The sequence below is a fragment of the Barbus barbus genome, assembly GCF_936440315.1.
Source record: "Barbus barbus genome assembly, chromosome: 31".
NCBI lineage: Eukaryota > Metazoa > Chordata > Actinopteri > Cypriniformes > Cyprinidae > Barbus > Barbus barbus.
The window spans coordinates 156,198-183,305 of record NC_136759.1 but is presented as its reverse complement, the minus strand read 5'-3'; the positions used below and the strand labels follow the sequence as shown (position 1 = coordinate 183,305).

Here is a 27,108-nt window from a genome sequence, read left to right as displayed (position 1 = left end):
CTCACGCACACGCACACACACACACACACACACACACACACACACACACACATTTTCTATCTCACACACACAGAGCTGCAGAGATCGTGTCTAATCTGAACACACACATTGTTTGTGTGCACACTCAGACATGACCGGAGAGTAAAAGCACTGTCCAGAATGATTTGAGATATTCTGTCAGAGCAGTGGAGGGTGAAATAGAGCATCACACAAACATTTTTTATTTGTCCACCTGGATGTTTTCCACCATATACACATTTCTGTTTTGTTTTTCTTTCATTCTTAACACTAGCAGTGATACTTGAGTTGGTCTTATGTAGATATATATAAATAAAGCTGGATTTATCTGTGTTGTTTCTGGAGGAACCCAGTGATAGCTCTGTTTGTTGCGTCTTCTGCATGCGTTGGTTTAGCACTCGATTCTCTAAATGAATTATGCAAATCAGGTACCAGTACAAAGACACCTAGAAAGTTAGTGCAGAATGTAGTTTGCATGGCGCATCTCCCAAACTTGCAGGCTGAGAAAATCATCATGTGACTGTAAATGTGGTTTGGATTTGTGGTTTTATGATTTGAGGAAATGTTGGATTGAGTGCTCCAAAACAAATTCTTAAACAAGAGTTATAGAGTCATTATCTGACCAGATATAAATATCTTGGCATCAGTGTTGTTTATCAAATAGTACAGTCACACACACACACACACACACACACACACACACACACACACATGGGTGTAACAGAGAGGCAGGCAGGAGTGTGTCTGAGTGGCTGTTTATTTGTGTCTCATGTACACACACACACACACACAATCAGTGCTGGTCTCATTATTTGTGAAGCTGTGCACTTGTGTTAAACTGTGTGTGAGGCAGCAGCTCTAATTGGCCTCACAAACACACACTGAGCTGCTGGTCATATTGAATGTCAATCATGCGGCACTGCGCTAACACATCCAGCACTTATCCTACAGCGCTCAAGAGCTCTTCACACTCACACACACACATTATCTTCCATTTACCTTTGACCTGTTTGCTACTGAATACAGCCTGCAGTGTGATGCTATTCATTCTGATCACATCTGCACTGTGTGTGTGTGTGTGTGTGTGTGTGTGTGTGTGTGTGAGAGAGAGAGAGAGTGTGTGTGTGAGCACAGTGAAGAAGTGGCTCATGTTTATGGTTTGTATAGGAATCGACAGATTGACAGACAGGTTTAATAATAATAATAATTATTATTATTATTATTATTATGATGCTAATGATAAAATGTGCCAGGAATGGTAGCCCAGGTTAAAAAAGTACACTTCCATAATGTAATTAAAGTGCTCTATTTTTGCACACTAATTTTGTACTCAATATACTAAACAGGATTTTTTTTGTAGTCCTTAAGATAAACTTAAGATCATCTAAGTGTACTCAACTTTGCTATCTTGACTGAGACCAGGGGCGTAGATTACGCGGGGTACGCGGGGGACGTGTCCCCCCCACTTTTTATAAAAAGTGAATTCTTCCCCCGCACTTTTTCATTGGACAGTTGTGTTCTCGACATGTTGAGGTTTTAATGGAGCAATGTATATAAATGCAGAATGATTTAAAATTCAAAAAGACAAGACAATTTATACATGACGTTTACGTTTCCATGGCAATCAGTCACTGAGTTTGTCACGTCACGACATGCCCAGGCTCGCGCCCACGGTTCCGCGCTGTATCCATCATTCATTATTCGGTCGAGATGAGTTCAAAGCGACAAGAAACTCTTCACTCCTTTTTTACGAAGAAGTCAAGCAGCGTAAGTTGGCATGTGGTATCCGAATAGTGTTGCACAATGTTGAGTGACTCTGCCTATTGCTCTTGTTGAATAATTACCCAGTTTTGATGTTCATTATATGGAGGGGAAAAAAGCTGCCTGGACAAACATGCACTTATTTATTTTCAGTGTATTTTTCCGTAACTCTTTTGTAACGTCTTTTATTTTAACACGCATGTATGTTATTAGAACCCAACAAATAAGAATAAAGATAATGTTGAACTGAGATTTTACAGCGTTTGCAGCATTGTGACGTGACATATTTAACTCTGCCAATTCTACATGATGTATTTCAATGAAGTGTAGCACTGATCTGATACAGGACCGATCTTCATTTAGGGCTGCTCTGTCATTATTGCACTAATTTGACGTTTTTATGTGTTGTCAAGAATGAACAAGAAACAGTCAGCCTAGGTTTGTTAGAGCAGAATCAGGACGACACACAAGAAAAACAAACTTCACAGCTGAGAAGAACTGATAGAGTGGCTTTTAACACTTGGCTGTTTTTACATTGTATAAAATATATTAATACACAAGGGTCTGAATGATTATATATGGACCAATCATAGAAAATAATTAGTCAAATATAGAAAAATAAAAAATAACATTAGTATGATGAACAACTTCTCAGCTCTCATTTTTAACTACAGTAGGTAATTATTAGCTTGCATATTGGTTGTTTATTAGCACTTAAGAACATATTAATTCTGTATTCTTCATGATCATATTCTGCATCCCATAATCATAAACTTAAGAACTACAACGACTACCTTACAAGCTATTAATAAGCAGTAAATGAAGAGTTTATTGAGGCAAAAGTCATAGTTAATAGTGAATATGTGTTTATCATTCTAAAGTGTTAAAAAATAATTTAGGATACAAATGATTGGTTATTGTCCAGCAGTGTATTTAATGTGTTATTTTCTTCTGTATGTCACTATTCCCTGTATGTACATGTTTCAAACACTACTTTATTTGCTATAGACAGACGCAGAACTGAATTCACAGTTGAGAGTGAATGAGGCAGAGAGTTTCAGTGAGGCTTCAGAAGTAAAGATTATTTACAGCATTGTCTATGATAAGATATTTCTTTTAACATAGACTAATCAGATAATGTATAATAGAACAGAACAGAATAAAGGAGTATGTGAATGTGCAAGTATCCATTACTGTGTGTCATGTACTCTACATACAACACTCACAAAATACAATCTGAAATATGTAAACAACAGTACCCTTATAAGGACATCTTTGTAACCTATACTCAAAAAGGTGCATATTAGTACCTTAGAATACCAATAAGTACCGTAATGACTTTTGTACCGTTTGACTTATATTTCACTGCTGGTTATACTCTGTATAATGGTGTTTGTGACGAATACAAATCTTGAATCTAATGTACAACTATGAAACTTTTTGGGGTAAATAAGGTACAAAGATGTCCTTTTAAGGGTACTGTCCCAGTGACAAGCTGTTGTATTTCTTTATTTTTCTTTTTTCTCTCTTTCTTTCCTTCTGTTTTATAATCATATATAACAATATAATCATAAAGCATATTAAGCAAAAAGGTATGATTAAAAATAAAACCTGTCAATTAGACAAGGGTTAACTGAAAAAAAAAAACAGGTATAACACTAGACATTCCGTCCCCCCCACTTTTGAAATGATGGCTACGCCCCTGACTGAGACGCCATGAATATCAACTAAAATACGCTTTTAACATACTTTCTGTTCTCAAAAAATGTATTTAGTTACCACTTGTAGTACACTTGAACCATCTTTCATACACTAGAGTATTTTAAACTGTGGAGTATTTTAAACTGTGGAGTATTTTAAACTGGAGTATTTTAAGAGTATTTTAAACTGGAGTATTTTAAACTGTGGAGTATTTTAAACTGGAGTATATGTTAAACTGTGGAGTATTTTAAACTGTAGTATTTAAAACTGTGGAGTATTGTGTAAATGATTCGGTCAGAGCGGGATTTTAATGGAGGGCGTGTGTTTACAGAAGTTCATGTAGGAAAACCTGAGGGAAAAACAGATTAATAAAGTGAATCCTGTTTCGTTAAGCGTGTTTTGGGTTGTCTGTTATCGTTACGAAACAGCAGAAGCCTGTGACGCGACGCGTCCTCATTCAGATGCGTTTAGCCGCGGGCTTCGCGCTCTTTTGTGAGACCCAGAGAAAGGCGGCAAGCGCGAGCACAGAGCGGGCTGTTGTCGTGACAACCGATAACGGGACTCTCGTGAAGGGGGCAGCAGAGCGCTAGTGTAGCGAGTGAGTGCGAATGTGTGTGTGTGTGTGTGTGTGTGTGTGTGTGTGTGTGTGTGTGTGACTGTGTGTGTGTGTGTGTGTGGAGTCGGTGCACGGCAGCAGCGCGCCTCCGGTTCATCTCTCCGCTGTTTCCCGCGGATCTCTTGCGCTCTTCATCTGTGTTTCTCTGTGGATTTTCTTTGGAGATGTTTGTGTGGAGACGCACCTCGTTCCGTCAGCTGCAGGCGTGTTTTTTCCGACTGCTATGTTTTATTCCCACAGGATTCCCGGTGATCAGCGTGGACAGCCAGAGATCCACCGACAACATCACCATCAGACAGGGAGACACGGCCGTGATCCGGTAAGACGACAACTTTCCTTCCTCAACTAAGTCCCGTTATCATCGCACTCTCCCGCCTGTCCTTCCTCCCTCAGCCTCCTCCTCATCAGCACCGCGTCCGGTACCCGTTCATCAGTAAACACCGGGCTCATCCGATCAGATCGCGCTTCTCTAAGCAGATTAATCACCGGCGTCCGATTAAACTAAGACCGGTTTCGCTTCCGATCAGCATTCAACTGTTTTCCTGATCGCATCTGATCGGAAGAGTTTGAGTCTGTTAATGTGCTGAAGTTCGCGGGTGATTCTGCTGGTGATTGTACAGTAAGTGTGTGTTATTTCTGCTGGTGATTGTACAGTAAGTGTGTGTTATTTCTGCTGGTGATTGTACAGTAAGTGTGTGTTATTTCTGCTGGTGATTGTACAGTAAGTGTGTGTTATTTCTGCTGGTGATTGTACAGTAAGTGTGTGTTATTTCAGTTGTGCTGCTGCTTCTGATGCAGGGCTTGCAGGCGCTGATGATCAGCAGAAGATTTCAGGAGCAGATGAGCTTCGATATTAAACAGACTCACTGTCGGTTCAAGCTAGATTTCTGGACAGATGTTGTGTGCGTTTGATGCTCAGGGTGTCACGTGACCTCATCTTCACCTTTTGTTAGTCCTTTGATCAGATGATTAGCATTAGACGTTCCCACCCAACACTTTCTCTAAAGCATCATTACAGCAGAAACCGGTTCAGATTGATCAGAAGCCACACAGTCCTGATGAGACCAGAGCTTCAGCTCTGAATGGCTGTGAAGTTCAGCGGTCACTTTGTGTTTAATATTATACGAATAAGAGCTCAAACCTGCACATGCTCGGCTGTAATGCTTGACGTGGTTTCAGTGTGAATACAGACACACACTATTTATCTTCTGACTGTCTTGAGACGCTCTCATTCATAAATCAGCGTGAGCTGGAAGCACATGCGGCGGAGTGAAGTGCAGCAGGCTCTGGTTGTGTTTGAGTGTTTAGAGGCTCTTCGAGTGTGTTGATGTGCTTCTGCTTCAGGAGACTCGTTCACACAGGACATCAGCGGCGCCAGAGCTCTGAACTGTTTTTAAGGCCGTTGGGGTCGCATTTTCTTTCAGCTCGTGTAGTTTTGTTCATGGTTTCGAGGATCAAGGCTCGTCTAACATCTGCTGGTGTTGAGTCTTCTGCCAAGCAGCATCTGCACCAAAATACTGTTGAGTTTCGTTAGTTTTAACATCAACAACAAAAGATCAGGGTCCATATTCATGAAACATTTTAGTGCTAAGAGTTGCTCCTAGTAACAAAATTCTAAGAAAATTCTCAGAAATGTGGGTGTTTCCTCTTTAAATTACAGAAAAGATCCTAGTAATTCAGAAAGCATCTTAACCCTTAAAAGAGGTCTTAAGGTCTAAAATTGTTAGGAGTACGGACGAGGACTTTTAAGGGGCTTAAGAGTTTCTTTAGCAGCGGAGAAAATGGACGAAACATGAAGAGGGAGAAGAAATGTGTTGCACACAATGCATGAGAGTGAGTTAATAAGACGCTACACATTAGATCGTGCAGGGATCATGTTTGTGACCGATCTTATTAAAGACATGCTAACATCTCGCGCTGAAATGCCATAGCGCCAGAAATGGACGTAATCACTACATTAACATATTTGGCAACTGGAAAAATGCAACTATGCAGCAGTGATGATTTGGGTCTGTTACAGCACTTATTAGGCTATGTCCCTGTTCATTTCCTATAAAATACGGTAAGTATGACAGCATGGTAAATAAAAAATAAAGAATACAGATACATATATAATGTGTGTGTGTGTGTGTGTGAGAGAGAGAGAGAGAGAGAGAGAGTACGGTAAAATGACGCCTGTAATTTCAAAGTGAAGGCTTATAATATACCCTACTCTTAAAAGCGCTCTTTTATTTCCTTCTTGACAACCAACCAATCACAGTCTTCAAAAGATTGTGTCATAGCTAGCAACGGGGTCAGCCTCGCCTCCTCACAAAGATAAAAGTTTTTGTCTTTTCCTCGCTCAGAGTTCCTCTAAGATTGGTCCTGAATCACTTTTAAGCTAAGAAATTTTTAAGCTAAATTAGGAGCTCTCTAAAAGGATTCTTAGAATCTCTAGGAATACGGGCCCAGGGTTGTTCCAACCTAATCAGTGTATAAAATTAAATGTATATAATTTCTCCTAACTGCACAGTTCTACCCTAGTGAAAAATTAATATACTCAAATGTTTTTGAAATACATTTATTTGATACTAAGTATACTACAAATACATATTTATGTATGTAATAAACAATACCCTGCAATGTCTGGTATACTTAAAGTCTGCTAAATTGGAAAAACAAATTTTGTGCTTAATGCACTTTAATTGTAGTGCTACTAAAGATAATACTGAAGTATATTTGATTGTGCTAAAGTGGAACTATTGCAGGTATAGTTCAGGTAAACTTTAAACATCCTGCATTTAAAGACTGCTATTACTCAAAGATAATGCAATCCTCATCAATAGTGACATTAAAACACATTTTAGGCCTGATATTAAAAAATATGCATTGTGCATACAAGTAGTAGTCCAAAAACAGTATAGGCTAATTATAATTTTTATTTCCGTATGTTTCAAGCCCTATGTCAGTAAATGTTAATAGATTTGAACTATACTTAGCATGAAATAAATGTATTTTAAATATATTTCTTTTATACTAGAGTAGGATTAGTGTGACTTTTTTTTATTATTTGCATTCAGTGTGTCGCCAGCCGCAAGTATTGCAATGTCAGAAACAGAATCATTTGCTGTGAATTAATGGAGCAGAAGATGCCTTCAATTAGAGCGATTGGTGATGAAGATGAAGCTCCCTGTGGTCTGAAGGGCTTTTGTCACTGTTTAACCCATGAGCGCTCAAGAGAAACTAGATAGAAATATTATAAATTAATTCAATCATCTGTTTAGTAAAAGATGCAATGAAGCGCTGGAAAAATGAAAAAAAGGAATAACTCAGTAACGCTGAAGTATTCATATCCTAGCTTAGCATGCAGAAATGACCGGTTGTATAAAGCAGAGATTCGCAATCAAGGCTACATCAGATCCATTGGGCACGTCATAAGTCCTTTCATTCCATCATCGTTTATTCACCTCTAATGCAGTAGTGTTTCTTTCTTCTGTGAAATATTTTTCTGCACGATGATAGTGGATTGTTTACAGATGCGGACGGGAAAGCTCTTAGCTAAATGTTACTGCTAGGGTTTGGAGTTCATGTCTGGAGAGTGTGTTTATCTCGCTGTCACTCACATGTGCTTTGAACACACAACGCTTGAGTGTTTGAGGAATGGTGTTTGGATCTCTGCGTCAGAATTGCGTGTTCGTTTTGCGTGATAAGCACATAGAAAGGAAGCGTGTGAAGCACCGTTTATCTCCTTCACTCTTCTGTGGCCTTCTGGGGTTTATCATTACTCATAACGCCACTGTACCCATAACGCACCGCGGCCTCATTAGGAGCACAGTGTCCGAGCAATTAGCGTAGCGTTGCCTGTCCTCTCAAACGAAGGAGTGAGCCCAAACAGGATGTGATTATCTGCAGCACTTCCTGTAAAGAGCTCGGTCCTTCAGGGCCACCAGGATTAATTAGCAAAGCTGTTTATCATGTTCCACCGACAATAGGACATACAGCGCTTTTTGTTTATGCCATTCTGCAAGTGTATTTGACAGATATCATGTTTACTGCTTATTAAATGATAGCAGCTATCTGGGGCATTGGCATCTAATTTGCGAGCCGTAATTCTGGGCCTGTGATTTGCTGCTCTTTATATCTGAGGTGTGAAGTTCCCCTCCAGTGTTCAGGGCCATTTTCCCACAATGGTGTAATTTTAATTGGTTTTTAACACTCCTGGCAGCAGTGCTGGCTGCGGGCTGCGTCTCCGAACGAGAAGAGTCATTGTTGGTTTATTAAAACATCCTCTCAGTGAAAGCAATACTCCGAGTCAATTATCACTTCTGTGACAATAACAGCACACGTATGTGCTATTTTAGAAAGAGACTGTGGAGAGCTCGGTTCTGCCCCCTGACTCGCGTGGTTTCACCTCACCTTGTCTCGGTTTAGCCATTAGCACTCGCGCAAGCATCAACACACCGTTTCTCCAAGATTGACGCGTAGTTCAGGCCGAGCGCCGTTTCCCTCAGAAAAAATCTCTGCGGTTTAGGGCTGCAACAACTGATGAATAAAATCAATTATAAACAACAATGCAAATCACTGACAACCAATTTGATTAGCAATTAATCGCATCTGCCAATGTGCACAGAAAATATACGTCAATCATGTCACTTTATAGTAGTGAATAATGCATTTCTATGGACAAAACACATATGATAGATAGCGGAGGACACAGTAGGTGCTGCAGGAACACAAGCTGACAGATGCGCGTGCTGTTTAAAGCATTTGAGACGTGTTTTCCTCTGCACATAACTCACATTTCACTATTGTATCTTTATCTGGTAGAAAGTCACATGATTATTTTCATTTAGCACACAGGCTAGTCCTGAAGGCTAGCGAGTCTGAACAATTCACTGAACAAGCACATCCCCATTTTTTTCATATCAGTCGATATCGATAATTATCACGATACATGTCAAGTCTTTATTTCTTTCAAGTTTAAAGCCAGATTTTTGCTCCAAATTGTAAATTGTAGAAACAAGACCATTAATTGTCCTTAACAAAATAAATATCTAAATAGAACAATGTATTTCTTAGTCTCTGCATGTTCCAATGAGTGATCCAATGTTTCAAATCAAGAAACTGGTTTGGGTTGCCTTGATAATATTAATAATAATAATATAACTTTTTTGTCTCTTAGTAATGCACATTTGATAGTAGCTTGAGTTAGGATGCAGAGGTCAATTTTAATTCATTATCAAAATCAGTAATATCTAGGGCTGGGTATCGAGTTCGATACTTTTTAGGCACCGACCGTATTGCCTCGATCCCACCGAGTATTGAAAAACGTCTTGTCGTTTGGTACCAAATTTCGATACCTAAGGGGTTAATCTCATTAACGTCAGTGAGCCAATAAGCCTGCAGCACTAGGTGTGTTTGACTAGAAGTGACGCGGTGCTGATTGATCAGTGTTTGACCTCCGCGAGAGCAATTCGAAAGCGTACGGAGCAGTCTGCTCTCTATATCGCGCAGTTTCGCTTACTTGACACAGACTGACGCTCGCGTGACATTTCAGCGTCTGCCGTCTCACTAAATGAGGACATAAACACATGAACAACAGCTCCAGAACTGCTCTGAGAGTCACTTCATCAGCATTTTACCGTTTGATTTGAGTAAAACTTGCGTCATATCATATACACACAGAACTGTAAAGGTATTACCGGAAACCCGTCAAAATAAAAGTTCGGTTTCACTTGGAAGACACTGCGGCAGAAATAAATTAATATTGTTCAGCAGAGTGTACATACTGCTACTACTAGGCTACTACTAAAATTATTAAAACTCTTATTTTTTAATTAATGATCACACAACATTTCTTCCATGTTTTAATTTTAATAGTAAAATTTTGTTTGCCAAAATAAATAAATAAAGTTTTATTTTCAATAATTTAAAAGAAAAATGAAATGAATGTTTTATGCCTTAATTTGAAAACCAGATACAGAACACAGAATTTCTGAGGAAAAAGAAAACATCTCATAAGGCTGTTTTAAGAATAAATTTGAATAAACTAAGTAGTTTTTATGCATTCAAATAATTAGACATACTACAACATAGAATTTAATAACAATAAAACATATTGTGAAAGAAAATAAAACATCCACTTATGAAAGTGGATAAAGATTTTAAATTTCTTGAAGTCTTTAACAACCTAGAATAAATGAATAGAAATGATGATTCTGTCTGAGCTATGTGTTTTAAAACGAGCACGCACTAGTGTAAACTGAAAACTATTTGAGCTTTATTAAAATTATTTGTACTGATTTATTGTGTTGGCTATATTTTGTTCCTTTGTGCAGTGGCTCAGGAGATGAGTCTTTGAGTCTGTATACATGTCAACAAGCTGAAAAAAATAAGACCAAAGTTTTTTGAGATAATGTAATCTTGTTAAAACTGTTTTCATAAAATTGGTATCAAAAAAAGTATCGTTCAGGAACCGGTATCGAACTCAAGGTATCGGTATCGGTATCGATATCGATATCGAACAGTTTTGAACAATACCCAGCCCTAGTAATATCTGTAAAAATTGTAGCATCCTCAGTTTACCATTTTTTCAGAACCGATCCAATCCGATACAGCGCACTTTTTAAAAAATCAATGTAGAATTTCTATACTTTTGTGTGTTGACCTGATCGTCAACATATAGATAATTTCATTTTAATGAAAAACAACAAATGAAAAAATATATGATCATAATCTATGACAAAAATACTATTATAACCCTTTCCAGATCCTGTAAAATTTGCTTAAAACGCCTAAAAAAGGCATACCCAAAGTAAATTGCATTCTGTTCTTGAACCATTTGGAGTATGTGCATGGTGTTGGTCTCTTTTGAAAGGTGACACTCTGAGGTTTGTACCTCAACAGTCAGAATCACTGTAAGTCTTACTGATATTGAGTAATAGAACTTTGAAAACACTGAAAAAGAGAAAAAAAAAATTCCGCCAACACTTTTTTTGTAAATAGAAGCCTGCAGATGACTATAGCTGGGAGGTATGAGCTGGAAAATACAATGGGATCACAGAATGAAGCCTTACCAAGCTAAATTTGATAAACTTGATAACAATACCTTAGATAAACATGTGTAAAACACTAATTTTCTAAGTTTATGTCTAGGCGCTTCCCAAAAAAGGACACCTGGAGACTCCAAATGGCCCTCTGTAACCATTGACACATAAAATGCTGTAATTCTTGAATGCTGCAACATACAGTTATAATTTTGGTGTCAAATGAAAGGTTACACTTAGAGCTATTCTATTCCTTATCCAGATTCACTGCCAATAATTGTTGACACATAACTGAAACAAACACATTATAGTGTTTTTCAATTCTTGAAACTAAATGTGAAAATAAAGAAACAAAACAAGTGCTATGGTATAATTTTTTTTTAATTAAAACACTAATATATATATATATATATATATATATCTCACACTGTATATATCTCACACTGTATAACTATTTAAAAATGTTACTCATTTTTTTTATCTGGAACATCAACACCATTCCATCTCTCTTCAGATGTGCTTGCTGACATCTGCTTTACTGTTGCTGGCTCAGAGGGGGATCCCTACCCCCCTCTGAGCCAACAACAATCTCTCTGTCACCCTTCCTCTGATTCTCTCTTCCTCTGACTATCCCTTCCCCCGTTCTGGCAGAAGTGTGAAATGGCTCCTCTTATGTCCCTCAGTATGTGGCTTGTGGCAGTATGTGACTGGCTCCCAGTCGTCATCTGATTGTCTGTGATACAAAGCACAACAAAATAAATATTTTATAAAACATTTACATCTTTTCTGTATTCAACTATTATTTTTACATGCTCAAATGTATATAAACACATGCACACACACAACCAGACAGATGCATGAGTACACACACAAACACTATTTATATTTTGTGAGTGTAATATGTACATATGTATGTGTGTTTGTATATACACACACACACACACACACACACACACACACACACACACACACATATATATATATATATATATATATACATATACAAATATATATATGTATGTGTGTATGTGTGTGTGTGTGTGTATATATACATACATATGTACGTACACACACAAATATAAATATACACATACAAATATACACATACAAATATATATATATGTGTGTGTGTGTGTGTGTATATACATACATATGTACGTACACACACACAAATATACACGTACAAATATATATATATGTGTGTGTGTGTGTGTATATACATACATATGTACGTACACACACACAAATATAAATATACACATACATACACACCCGACAAAAGTTAGCAGGAACACCTCAAAACACATACCTCAGTACGTGAGGTACTGCATATGAGTAAAAGTACAGTAAAAATGTTATAAAATACAATAAAAAACTCACTTGTGCAAAGTTGCGTCTCCCCATCTCCTCAGCTATGGAGTCAACTGAAGAAACTCTCTAATATCATCCTCCAACTCATCACTGAGCTCTTGCATTATAACCTCTTCAAGGGAAAAGTTTGTTTTCATCAATCTCTTCGCCATTTTTCACCATTCAAACACTTTCAACGCTTCAACGCTCTCCAAACCTTTCGCACACCGCCGAGCGCGTCTTTCTCCATTGAGCGCACACACACGAACGCGTTCCGCGCACATGCGCACAAGAAGTGCGCACGGTGTTTAGACCAATGAAACATGAACCGACCCCCTAAAACATCATATCAGTCGGTTCAGAAGCTCATTGGCTATCAGAAACGACAGTTATTTCCAAACTATAATGCCACTGGACCGATCTACTGTCCATCAAATAGGGGTTGACCCATCTCCCATGCTGGACGCTCTTTGGCTGTAGAGGCTTGTTGACCCCTCTAAGATGAACCTATTGGTTCAAATGAGATGTCAATCAAAAGGTCAGCTCTCAGCGGCCATTTTGACATAAAAAAATCCTCTGTTTGTGCATGAGAATAGACGCTGCATTGCAGAAAACACAGAAGATTACATTGCTCCGTCGGCTAATGGGAAATGCTAGTACTACATTCCGTGGATGTTTATCAAGATATACATGTGCTATGGACTAAATATTGCACTGAATTGGATAGTCTGGACTCTTTACAGTGTAACAGCACCGTTTTTGTTGGAATATCATGGATCAGTGAGCTTTCAGGAGGCTTCATAGGTGAGTTCATGAGTTTTGTTGATTTTTTATTTGGGTGCTGGTGTTCTGACAAAGACACTGATTGTACCTGCTGTTTTGATTGTATCTTAAAATGCCTTACATCGTTCGAATCAGAAGAATCTCAGCTTTTCATAGATATATGACATGTTCAGCTTTTTTTGGGGGGGGTTTTTGTGTCTGAGAAAGTTTACCCCCGGGGGGGGCCGTGTGCCGCCGGCGGGACGCTGGATCTCTAACAGGATAAACTAGGTTAGTGGATAATTCAGCAGCAAAAGATACTCTAGAAAAATCATGGCTGCACAATAATTTTATAATACCTAGTGAAACATTTTTATTTACAAATAAAAGTGAATAAATGTAGGACTAAATCTGGTAAAATGGTACACATTGCTTTTTGTATTGTTGTAAAATACATTCATGAAAAAACAAGCAAATACATTAATATATAAATATATACTATAAAATTAACGTTTTATAAATATAATATAATGTTACATATAATAACGTTTCTTTTAAATCTATAGCACAGTAATGAAGGCAGCAACATATGATAGATAGGACAGAACAAGAAAGACTATTAAAAATCTTTCATTGCGCAAAAGTATTATAAGAAAAGCTCCAATACAGAGCAGCACAAAGCGCTTATGCACATCCCGTGCAGAGAATGATGCGCTTGAAGTGACACGGAGTCACAGTGCGCAGCTCTCCCGAGTCCGCACAGAAAAGTTGAAAGCACAAAGGAAAGAGATATTGATGTGTAGTGTATTACATCTGTGTGTTAGTTTATTGAGCCTTTTCTTTGGACAGTTTTAAACCTCAGTTACTGTGCGCTCTTGAAGAGAGTTTGACTGTAGTAACCGAATGCAACACGCAGTTTGAATGCTGAATGGAGGATGACAGACAGACGCAGCGGAGAGAAGAGTTTACCTGAACTTGAATTTAACGACTTAAATATTCATCTGTACCAAAGATTAAACTATGGAACAGCTTCAGAACACTTGGAATATAGTGCACGAAAACCTTATGTGCTTTATAATGTTTTTGTGCCTTTCGTGGGGCTCAACAATAACACAGAACGTCTGACCGATACCCGATCCACAGAAAATGACTGTATCGGAGACATAATTAGCGTAGCTGCTGTTCCAACCAAGTAAAAATTATTTGTTCAACCCAAGCTAAAGAATAATAACGTTACCCCGAACGTTATCAGGAAGGCTATTCCAGAGTTTGGGAGCCAAATGTGAAAAAGCTCTACCTCCTTTAGTGGACTTTGCTATCCTAGGTACTACCAAAAGTCCAGAGTTTTGCGACCTTAGGGAGCGGGTTGGATTGTAGCATGGTAGAAGACAAGTTAGGTACGCAGGAGCTAAACCATTTAGGGCCTTATAGGCAAGTAATAATATTTTGTAAATGATACAGAACTTAATAGGTAGCCAGTGCAGAGACTGTAAAATTGGGGTAATGTGATCATATTTTCTTGACCTGGTAAGAACTCTAGCCGCTGCATCTTGGCATTTTGGCATCTGTAGCTTGTTTATTGAAGATGCAGGACAAGCAGCTAGCAGGGCATTACAATAGTCCAGTCTAGAGGTCATGAATGAACTAGCTTTTCTGCATCAGAAACAGGGAGCATGCTTCGAAGCTTGGCAATGTTTCTACGATGGAAGAATGCTGTTTTTGTAACATGAGAAATATGATTTTCAAAAGACAAATTGCTGTCTAATATAACACCCAGATTTTTGACTTTAGAGGACGTAACAGTACATCCGTCTAGATGCAAATTGTAATCCAAGAGATTCTGTGTACTGTTTTTTGGTCCAATAAGTAATATATCTGTCTTATCCGAATTTAATAGGAGAAAATTATTGGTCATCCAGTCTTTTACATTTTTAACACACTCTATTAGCTTAGATAATTTAGAAGTTTCATCTGGTCTTGTTGAGATATATAGCTGAGTATCATCAGCATAACAATGAAAATTAATCCCGTATTAGGGCTGTCGCGATTCATCGATTTTAGTCTACTAGTCGATATTTAAAAATCGTCGACTTCATTTTGCTCGCATCGACTAACCGGCAAAATACGGCAAAATAGTGGCGCATTTCACGGAAGAATATCCTTAAAAAAATGTGGGGAAGTCGTGGCCTAATGGTTAGTGAGTCGGCCTTGTAATCCAAAGGTTGTGGGTTCGAGTCTCCGGCCGGCAGGGATTGTAGGTGGGGGGAGTGAATGCCCAGCGCTCTCTCCACCCTCAATACCACGACTGAGGTGCCCTTGAGCAAGGCACCGAACCCCCAACTGCTCCGGGCGCTGCAGCATAAAATGGCTGCCCACTGCTCCGGGTGTGTGTTCACGGTGTGTGTGTGTTCGCTGCTGTGTGTGTGTGTGTGTGTGTGTGTGTTCGCTGCTGTGTGTGTGTGTTCACTGCTGTGTGTGTGTGTGTGTGTGTTCGCTGCTGTGTGTGTGTGTTCACTGCTGTGTGTGTGTGTGTGTGTGTGTGTGTGTGTGTGTGTTCACTGCTGTGTGTGTGCACGTTGGATGGGTTAAATGCAGAGCACGAATTCCGAGTATGGGTCACCATACTTGGCTGAATGTCACTTCACTTAAAACACATTTTTAGACTATTTTCCAAGGCTGCACGACATATTAAACACATTTTAAAAACCCATAATTAAGCATAATTCTGAATTCACAAGCACTATGATTTAATTAAATAATTATATGCGAAGCCGTTCTAATACAGTATATGTCCTTTAATTGTTTACATGCGTGTAGGTTAAGTTTGTGCGTCTCACAGCATCTCCGTTCACAGTAGTTCAGCAGAAACTGTTATCATTTACATGTGGAGCGTCTCAACTCCATCTCTGCATGTTGTTGTGAGTTTGTGTTTATTATAATGTTCATCTGGGAACGCAACGTGCACCATTTCATCAGATTTGTAAGGTAAATCATTTATAAATCTGGCGAATCTCCGCTCTCTACCGAAAAAAACGGACGAACTCCTTCTGCTCTCCCGGACAAACAAGGATTTTTCTAACTCTGCTGCTCTGTGTTTCACGGAAACCTGGCTGAATGGCGACATACCAGACAGCGTGCTACATCTGCCTAATTACCAGCTGATCAAAGAAGATCGGGACGCGGAATCAACGGTGAAATTGCGCAGCGGCGGGACGTGCTTTTACATCAATGAGAGGTGATGTACAGATGTAACTGTGTTAAAGAAGATGTGCTGTTCAGATCTAGAAACGCTCTTCATTAACTGCAAGCCGTTCTACTCGCCTCGGGAGTTCTGCTCGTTCATTCTTGTGAGTGTTTACATTCCACCGCAAGCGCACGTGAGCACAGTTTTACAGAAACTCGCTGATATGATCACAGAGAGTGAGCAACAACACCCGGACTCTGGGTATCTTTGGATACTTAAAACAAGAAAGACATTAAAAATAGTCATTAGTGGCAGCCCTATCCCGTATTTTCTAATAATATTACCAAGGGGCAACATGTATATTGAAAATAGCAGAGGACCTAGGACAGATCCTTGTGGCACTCCATACTTTACTGGTGATAATTGAGATGATCCCCTGTTTAAATAAACAAAGTGGTAGCGATCGGACAGGTAGCATCTAAACCATCTTAAAGCCTGCCCTTGAATACCCGTATAGTTTTGTAATCGATCTATGAGTATGTCATGATCTATAGTGTCGAATGCAGCATTAAGATTAGTAAAACTAGCAATGAGATGCAAGTCATTTGATGCAAGAAGCAAGTCTTTTGTAATTTTAACAAGTGCAGTTTCTGTGCTGTGATGGGGCCTGAAACCTGACTGAAATTCTTCATAGAGATAATTTTTTTTGCAAGAAGGAGCACAATTGAGCAGACATAACTTTCTCAAAAATTTGAGAGATAAACGGAATATTTGATCCGATGAATGGAGTAAACAATCGTCAGGTGAGTGGACAGACAGTGGTTGGCTGCGGCTGTCCTGAGGGAAGCTGATCATGTGTCTGCTGTATTATTGGCGCCCTATCAGACTGTGCTCCGGGTAGGGCTGCACGATTATGACAAAAATCCTAATTGTCGATTATTCCCTTTAGATTGTAATTATTGCGATTATTAATAAAGATTATTTTGAGATTTATGCCATTGAAGCTGCATGTCTGCAAGTATACCCCGGTCATCAAATGTGTGAAACCTACAATAAGGACTGTTAAAATCTGTCTGGAAGGTGCTGACTCCACTCTTCAACATCAATTCCAGCACACAGACTGGAGTGAGTTTGCTGCCCAGTCCACCACAAACTCTCAGATTAACATTGACATTTATACCAACTCTGTCCTGGAGCACATCAACAGTTGTGTGAGCAGAGTGACCACACACAAAAAAATAAAATTTTTCCCCAATCAGAAGCCCTGGATGAACAGAGAGGTTCGCCTCCTGCTCAAAGCAAGAGATGCAGCCTTCAGGTCTGGAGACCAGGAGGCTTACAGCTCAGCCAGAGGAAGGGTATCTGCCAGGCCAAACTTACACACAAACAGGAGATTGAAGATCACTTCAATTCTTCAGACCCCCGGCGTATGTGGCAAGGCATACAATCTATCACAGATTACAAACCACCTAACTCTGTGCCCCCCTCCAGCTCTGCCTCCCTCCCGGACGAGCTCAATCACTTTTATGCTCGTTTTGATCAAAATAATAAGGAGATCTCACTCAAAGCTGAGCATCAACCCAGTGAACTGCCTCTCACACTCTCCACATCAGATGTTTACTCCACTCTGCGTAAAGTGAATGCACGGAAGGCAGCTGGCCCTGACGGAATACCTGGTCGTGTGCTTAAAGCCTGTGCGGAGCAGCTAGCTGAGGTCTTCACGGACATTTTCAATCTGTCCCTGGCCCAAACAACTGTCCCCACTATCTTCAAAACCTCCACCATCGTACCAGTACCGAAACACTCCACTGCCTCGGTCCCTAACGACTTCCGTCCTGTTGCACTCACCCCCATCATTGCCAAGTGTTTTGAGAAACTGGTTGCATCCCACTTAAAATCCTGTCTCCCTGCTACACTAGACCCATTCCAATTTGCCTATCGCCACAATAGGTCAACAGAGGACACCATCTCAACAGCACTTCACTCTGCCCTCACCCACCTGGAGAGTCAAAACACACATGTGAGAATGCTGTTCATAGATTTCAGTTCTGCATTTAATACTGTAATCCCCTCCAAGCTGATCTCCAAGCTCAGCCAGCTTGGAATCAGCACACCCATCTGCAATTGGATTCTAGATTTTCTGACTAACAGACCTCAGTCCGTTAAGTTAGATAACCTCTCCTCCTCCATCATCACCCTGAACACCGGCGTGCCACAGGGCTGCGTACTGAGCCCTCTCCTGTACTCCCTCTTCACCCATGACTGCGTTCCTGTTTATGGCTCCAACACCATAATCAAATTGGCAGATGACACCACGGTGGTAGGTCTGATCAAGGATGACGATGAATCAGCCTACAGGGATGAGGTGCAGCACCTGGCTGTGTGGTGTGCCACCAACAATCTAGAACTAAACACCCAGAAGACAAAGGAGATCATTGTGGACTTCAGGCGGACTAGGAGTCATGCACACACACCCATTTACATCAACGGAGCTGTAGTGGAGCATGTGTCGAGTTTCAAGTTCCTTGGCATCCACATCTCTGATGACCTCACCTGGTCCCATAACACCTCCACTCTGGTCAAAAAGGCACAGCAGCGCCTTTACTTCTTAAGGAGCCTCAAGAAAGTTCACCTGAATCCCAGGATCTTTGTGGAATTCTACCGCTGTACCATTGAGAGCATACTCACGAACTGCATCTCAGTATGGTACAGCAATTGCTCCGCATCTGACCGCAAAGCACTCCAGCGGGTGGTGAAAACTGCTCAACGGATCACCGGCACCCAGTTAACTTCCATTGAGAACGTTTATCATAAGCGCTGTCTGGGCAGGGTAAGAAACATCATCAAGGATGCCTCTCACCCTAACCATGGACTTTTCACCCTCCTCCCATCCGGCAGGCGTTACAGGTGCCTACGCTCTCACACTAGTAGGCTCAGGAAGAGCTTCTTCCCCGAGGCTGTGACACTTCTGAACGCTACACCACAAATCTAACTCCTGCACCTGCTTATTACTGCACTGGTCACAGTACTTTACACACATGCATTTGCACTACTCATATTTTGCACAGACTGCACATTGTTAAAGTTATTACACTATAAACTGTATAAAGTTGTTACTGTACAAAGCACAGTAAACTATTTCTATAAAATATTGCACTACTGTTATTTTGCATAGAATACATTGTTCTATCAATACTTGCACACACTCATCCAGCTGTATTTATTTATTACCACTGTTCTCACGTCTCTGCTGTTCATAATGTGTATATATAATCTGTAATCTATATAATCCTACATTGCTCTGTTCATAATGTACATACAATCCCTACATTGCATTCCTATTTATATTCTGTATATACTCTGCTCAATACTGTATATAGCAATTCCACTGTACATTCTGTAAATCATATCTTCACTTACTCTGCACTTATATGTATATAAAACACTATATTCTTGCACTTCTGGTTAGATGCTAACTGCATTTCATTAGCTCTGTACTTGTACTCTGCATAATGACAATAAAGTTGAATCTAATCTAATCTAATGTCATATTTTTATATAATATATATATATATATATATAAAGGCTGAAAACACTCTTCATGAACTTTTATTGCTTTTATATAGCATTGAGCCTCAAATGTCAACTATACATTGGTTTGGTTTCTTCTTTAAACAAAAAAAGGTAAAATTATGCATGGTATAATAATGTTATGCTAAAACTAAAAGAAAAAAAAGAAAAAATGGTTTATTAAAGCTATATATTTCATTTACAATTAAAAAGACAACATTTCAAATTACAGTGACATTTTACAGGGCTCCAGACTAACATTCGAGAGCGGTGGCACCTGATTTGGTAGCACTGAAAATGTAATATTACAAGTTTTGTCTCTTAGAAATGCACATTAGAACAGGAGCTTGAGTTGGGATGCAGATGTAGATTTGACAGTACCATTGTGAAAACTGTATGTCATGAATCTGGTCTATGAACTTCCGTTAATTCACCACCAGAGGTCACTCGCTCACCACATGGACTCTTGCACCACACTAACTGTTGCACGCCACCTCAGACTACAATTCCCATCATCCATTGCACTGACGACACACACAGCTGTTTGCACTGATCACACACCCTACATAAACCATGGACTTACTCTTCCTCTCTGCTGAGTATTGTATAGCGTATATCTCTCTCCTAGCGATAGCTACTCTACGGAGCCCACTTAGTTGTCATAAAATGGCGCCGCTGTGTTCGGACGCTGTCCAGGCCGCTCCGCTTAGATTGTGCTTTAATTTACTTTTTTACTTACTTTTACTTTCTCTTTTTACACATTTCACGTCGGCACTGATCACCTATAACATAGAAACACTTTTGGATATTGGAAACACTAACCTGTTCCAGGACACTTTAGCCACGAATCCAGCGTGGCCTCTGGAGATTCTTCGGAACGCGGAGATAAACAATAACCCCCCGATTCGAGATAACGCGCTGGGATTCGGGACAGACTCAGGAAAAGGGCTCACAGTCCTCCTCTTCCGAGCATTCTGCTCGCAAATGTCCAATCCTTGGAGAATAAGATGGACGATCTTAGAACCAGGATTAGTTTCCAACGGGACATTAGAGACTGTAATATCCTTTGTTTGTCAGAAACATGGCTCACGCGCTCGGTCCTGGACACTGCTGTAATGCCGAGTGATAACTTCTCTGTTTTTCGGATAGACAGAACAGCAGAGGCCGGTAAATCCAGGGGTGGAGGAGTGTGTTTCATGATTAACAAGAAATGGTGTGATCCCAGGAATATCTCCATTCTGTCGCGTTCCTGCTCACCTCATCTGGAACATTTTTCCATTATTTGCCGCCCATTTTATCTGCCCCGGGAGTTTTCATCGATCATTGTTACTGCTGTGTACATTCCACCACAGGCGGACACCGGCTTGGCTTTGTCTAAGCTTCACGATGGGCTCAGCGGCTACATTAACAAACATCCTGACGCTGCCTTTATCATCGCGGGGGACTTTAACAAAGCCAACCTCAGACAGGTCATGCCAAACTTTTACCAACATGTATCCTGTCCAACTAGAGGACCAAACACACTGGATCATTGCTACACTCAGTTTAAGAATGCCTACAAAGCCCAAACACTACCGGCTTTTGGCAAATCGGACCATGCCGCCATTTTCCTCACACCGGAATATAAACAAAGGCTCATTCAGGATCCTCCGGTGCAGAGAGTAGTGACTCGCTGGTCCTCCCACTCAGAGGCTATGCTACAGTCGGCTCTTGATGACGTCAGCGAGTTCACGGATGTAGCATTAAGCTTTGTAAACACGCTAACCGAGCAAGCTACAGAAACAATAACTGAAAGGACCTTCTCTAATCAGAAACCGTGGGTGGACAGAACAATCCGTGCTGCGGTTAACAAACGCACTGCTGCTTAAAATGAGGCTACAATGAATAATAGAAGTGTAGTAGTGTATTATGTGTAAGCCAGGTTAAAGAAATGTGTCTTTAATCTAGATTTAAACTGACAGAGTGTGTCTGCTTCCCGAACAGTATTAGGTAGATTGTTCCAGAGTTTGGGTGCTAAATGGGAAAAGGATCTGCCACCCGAAGTCGATTTTGATATTCTAGGTATTACCAAACGACCAGAGCTTTGAGGACGTGGAGGACTATAATGTGATAAAAGCTCGCTCAAGTACTGAGGAGCTAAGCCATTCAGGGCTTTATAAGTAATTGACAAGATTTTAAAATCTATATGATGTTTGATAGGGAGCCAGTGCAGTGTTGACAGAACCGGGCTAATATGGTCATACTTCCTGGTTCTAGTAAGAACTCTAGTTGCTGCATTTTGTTGATCAAGCGTGCAGAACAACCACCCAGTAAAGCATTACAATAGTCTAACCTTGAGGTCGTAAATGCATGAATTAGCATTTCTGCATTTGACGTTGAGGTCGCAATGTAGATATGTTTAACGCAGTTTTACAGATGCTAGAAACATGGCTTTCAAATGAAAGATTGCTATCAAACAGCACACCTAGGTTCCTAACTGATGAAGAAGAATTGACAGAGCAGCCGTCAAGTGTTAGATAGTGTTCTAGGTTATTATATGTGGGATTTTTTGGTCCGATAATTAACACCGCTGTTTTTTCAGAATTTAGCAGTAAGAAATTACTCGTCATCCAGTTTTTTATATCGACTATGCATTCCATTAGTTTTTCAATTGTATCTTCAGAGATATTTTACTCATAAGAATTTCTAGCGGTGCCAATAATTGTGTCCAACATGTATTTGAGAAAAACATTTATTTCATAATGATATTTCCCCCATTTTAAATTCTTATTATCCAATGAAAGGTTAGATTTTTGTGAATTTTTTAAATAAGGGATCAAAAGGATTAACAATGTAGATTAATTTTCACAGATTTCTTTGATCTTATTTACCAAGGGTGCCGATATTTTTGGCCATGACTATATATCCGATTCCCCTTTAATTTCCAAGCCACAAGGAGAGACTGTGACTTTCATCAGTAAAATATAATCATTTTACTGTACTGTTTTATTTTACCTATTAGTTAAGATGACCAGTAAATCAAACAACTAATGAAAATTAACCATTATTTTTATCCATTCTGTAAAATTTTGCTCTGTAAACATAACTGACAGCCTGAACTTGTCCATGTTGGCAACTATGGTATAAATGTGTCCCTGGAGCACAGAAGCAGTCATAAGTAGCACAGGTATCAGGGGTAGACAATAAGGGAAATTTGCCACTGGCCCTCTGGGCCAGTGTCTTTTGAAGTTCACTGGCCCAGGTCAACGCGTCGGGTATTGATCCCAATAATCACGAAAAAGAACAGTTTGCTTGAACATGAATAACATTTTTTTTTTTTAAGGTAGGTTTAGTGCAAAGTGCAGCAAAACTGTGCAAAAACATGAAACAAGTGCAAATAAACCTATTGCATAGGATTCATTCTCTGTAGTCACACAGCAATTCATTACATTATGTTCATACCATAGGTTTCATACACGTTAACTTTTCTCTAACTTACTTGTCTGCATATGTGGGCATTGATCTGCAGAGCTCACAGTAAACCTCTTTTTTTTCTTGATCGTAGCCCAGCTAGGGGTGGGCGATATGGGAAAAATATCATTTCACGGTTTTTTTTAGAAATATCACGATTCACGATTTTATCACGATTCTTTGTCATGTTGGTTTTACAAGTTGTCTGAGCATTACAGCCAAACTAGAAAGACGAAGCCTTTCAAGGTAACAAAAAACAACAAAAAGACATGGCAGATATTTAGGCCAAAGTGGGCGAAGATAAAAATCTTTGTCATCATTCTATCTTTCTTATTAAAAAATAAGAACAAAGATACACATTACAAATACACATAATATACAAATAAAACAAACAGTGCTTTATTTCCAGGTACAATAGGTGTATTTAGCAGAGCATTCAATGAAATTGAATGAACAAATATAAAAATAAAACACTAGATAGACTGATTCCTAAAGCAACTGTATTAAAGTTTTTCAGTCAAGAATAGTGAGTGATTTTTCTCTTTGCGCTTTGTTGTTTTGTTAACGTTAAATGAATAGTTCCCCCAAAAATAAATATTCTGTCATCTGTCTGTCAATTCTGTCATAATGTTTTATTTTTATACCATCATTTACTCAAAAGTTGTTTTAAACCTGAATGAGTTTCTTTCTTCTATTTTGAAGAAGGTGGAAAACCAAACAGTTGCTGGTCCTCAGTGACTTCCACAGGATTGTTCTTTCTATCAAAGTCAATGTGGACCAGCAACTGTTTGGTTACCCTCATTCTTCAAAATATCTTATTTTGGGTTCAGCACAAGAAATTAATAGTGGTTTGGGACAACATGTGAGTGAGTAAATAATGACAGAAATTCAATTTTAGGGTGAACTATCCCTTTAATGACAGTCGACAGCATGTTTAGTGTCCTGTCTCTTTAAGACCTGCACGCATCTAATATACAGGCATGCATCTGTTTCTCTCTTAACTATTTACTTTCATTTTAGAGATAACCAACTGAGTCTGTATGTAAACCTTGTGTGTTTTGACAGTATTAGCGCAAAAAATAAGTTAGTTGAGTAATCAGGCGCTGTTAGACAGGCGTTTTAGTGCGCGTGCTTCAGGTGTATGCGCTCAGAAAAAGCGCACGTCAGACCAGCGCGCGAATTAAACATTTAACCAGCAAGGCTTGTATGCAAATAATGTACTTTTGCGATCGCGAATAAGTGCAGTGTCCTGTCAGAGTAACTCTACTGCTATATGTCGTGTTGTACAGTATATAGAGACGGAGGCGCCAGAACTGTATTTGATATAATGTGTGCTGTAGCACGATACTACGATATTTCTTCAAAAGCAGATCGTGGAGACATTTTTATCGTCCATGATCAAAAATCGTCATATCACACACCCCTAAGCCCAGCCAATTCCAGATGTCTCGCCACACTGGGGCTGAAACTTTCTCTGCCTTTTCTTTTCGTATTCCCTTTCGCTTTCCCTCAATTCCTCTGCTGATTTTCTCTTCCTTGCCTTCTCTTTTTTTACCCGGCGTTTGGCCGGTTGATGGGGGTTTCAGAAACATGTAGCCTAGCTTAATAGTAGCTATAGGTAGGTGCTGAGCAGCAGTGTGCAGTTTGCGCGCGTAACCGCGGGAGCGAGCAAGGTGGTGCAGATGGAGCGCATAAACCCGCTGCATCTGTAAGGCTGTTGGGATCACGTAACGTGTTAGCGGTGGTTACCGAGACGATTTAACAGAAATCAAAACACAGAACCACAGGTAATTAATGTGAAATTAGACTTTTTTTAATCGAGGCATTATTTTTACTGGCCCCACCGGGCTAGTGGTTGGAGCGATCTGGTGGCCCTGACGGTTTTAAAAGTACGTCCGGGCCACCGGGCCATTTATATTGTCGACCCCAGGGTATATTTGTAGCAATAGCCAGCAATACATTGTGTGTGTCACGGTTTGGTTTCTGTTTAGTTTCCCTTTTGCCCTTATTTGGTTTTTCCTGTTCTAGTTTCCTGTCATTAGTTAATCATCGTTCATCCTGATCACCTGTGTTGTATTAATTATCTCGTTTGCTCCTTTGTCCCCTGTTCTTTAAAAGTCCTGAGTTCTCCCCTATGTTTTGTCAGATCTTGTAAGTTTGTAAATGGCTTTAGTGTTGATGCTTATTAAAGACTTCCTTTTCTTCTATTCCTCGTCGTGCGCTTATTACTACAACACCAACCGCAACAGAAGATCTGACCTAACCGAAACATGGAGGTAGCTGATCGGATGATAGCTCTGGCCCGCCAAGATCTTCCGCTACCAGAGTTTGCACGAGAGTTCAGCAGGATCGCCGTCTGGTCGGGGCTGGATGACGGCACGCTGAACTCCTTGTTCTGGATCGGGGCTAATTACCATCGCCCCGTGGACTTCCCAGACACCACCGGGCTCAGCTGGAGGGAAGGGATCCGCCGGTGCCTGGAGAATATCCTGCCCCGATCCAGAACCAACTCTCCGACCACAGCTCGCTCCAACCCACCATCCCCAGCGATGATGGTTCCGCCATCCGAGGCGATGATGGTTCCGCCGTCCGAGGCGACGATGATTCTGCCGTCCGAGGCGACGATGGTTCCGCCCGCGGCGAAGGTGGTTCCACCGTCCGAGGCAATGAGGTTCCGCCCGCGGCGAAGATGGTTCCGCCGCCCGAGGCGAAGATGATTCCACCCGCGGCGAAGATGATGCCGCCGTTCGCGGCCAACACAGGCCCGCCGTTCACGGAGAATGTGGCAAGCCCGCCACCTGAGAATGTGGCAAGCCCGCAGCCAGAGAATATGGCAAACCCGTCCGCTCCTCGCAAGTGCCCTCCAGTGCCTGCTCCTCGCAAGAACTCTCCTACGCCTCCGCTGGTCCCGTCCAGCTCTCCTATGCCTCCGCTGGTCCCGTCCTGCCCTCCTGCGTCTCCGCTGGCTCCGTCCAGCTCTCCTGCGTCTCCGCTGGCTCCGTCCAGCTCTCCTGCGTCTCCGCTGGTTCCGTCCAGCTCTCCTGCGTCTCCGCTGGTTCCGTCCAGCTCTCCTGCGTCTCCGCTGGTTCCGTCCAGCTCTGCGCTTCAAGAGCGCCCCCAAGTGTCCGCGCTTCAAGCGCGCCCCCAAGTGTCCGCGCGTCCAGAGCGCCCTCAAGTGCCCGCTCCTCCAGAGCGCCCTCAAGTGCCCGCTCCTCCAGAGCGCCCTCAAGTGCCCGCTCCTCCAGAGCGCCCTCACGAGCCCGCTCCTCCAGAGCGTCCCCCAGTGCCCGCTCCGCCTGAGCGCCTCCCAGTGCCCGCTCTGCCTGAGCACCCCACAGAGCCCGATCCTCCTCAATGGCCCCCAGAGGGGAACTTCCCCAAGAAAATTTTGGAGGGGGGCCATATAGCCACGGCCTGTGTGGCCAGGCTAAGGGCCAAGGCCACAGAGCTCCCCGATCCACCATGGCCGTCCAAGCTCCCTATTCCACCTCGGCCTCCCGAGTCTCCAGTCCCGCCATGGCCTCCCGAGTCTCCTGATCCGCCCTGGAGGCTTCCCGAGTCTCCTCTCTGTCCTGGCCCTACTCCAGCCTCCAGGGCGCCCGGTGATATCTGTCACGGTTTGGTTTCTGTTTAGTTTCCCTTTTGCCTTTATTTGGTTTTTCCTGTTCTAG

At 41.0% G+C, this 27,108-nt stretch overlaps 1 protein-coding gene across 1 annotated transcript in view; it reads left to right on the top strand.

Annotated features, from left to right (window-relative positions):
- Nucleotides 1–4,039: 4,039 nt before the first annotated feature.
- The window catches only part of LOC306850968 (limbic system-associated membrane protein-like), a 131,846-nt gene continuing 108,777 nt past the window's right edge, over nt 4,040–27,108 (top strand). The window contains exon 1 of the mRNA XM_079386952.1: nt 4,040–4,415. Coding sequence (XP_079243078.1) covers nt 4,261–4,415 — 155 coding nt within the window. The 5' untranslated portion in view covers nt 4,040–4,260. The remainder of the gene's footprint in view (nt 4,416–27,108) is intronic.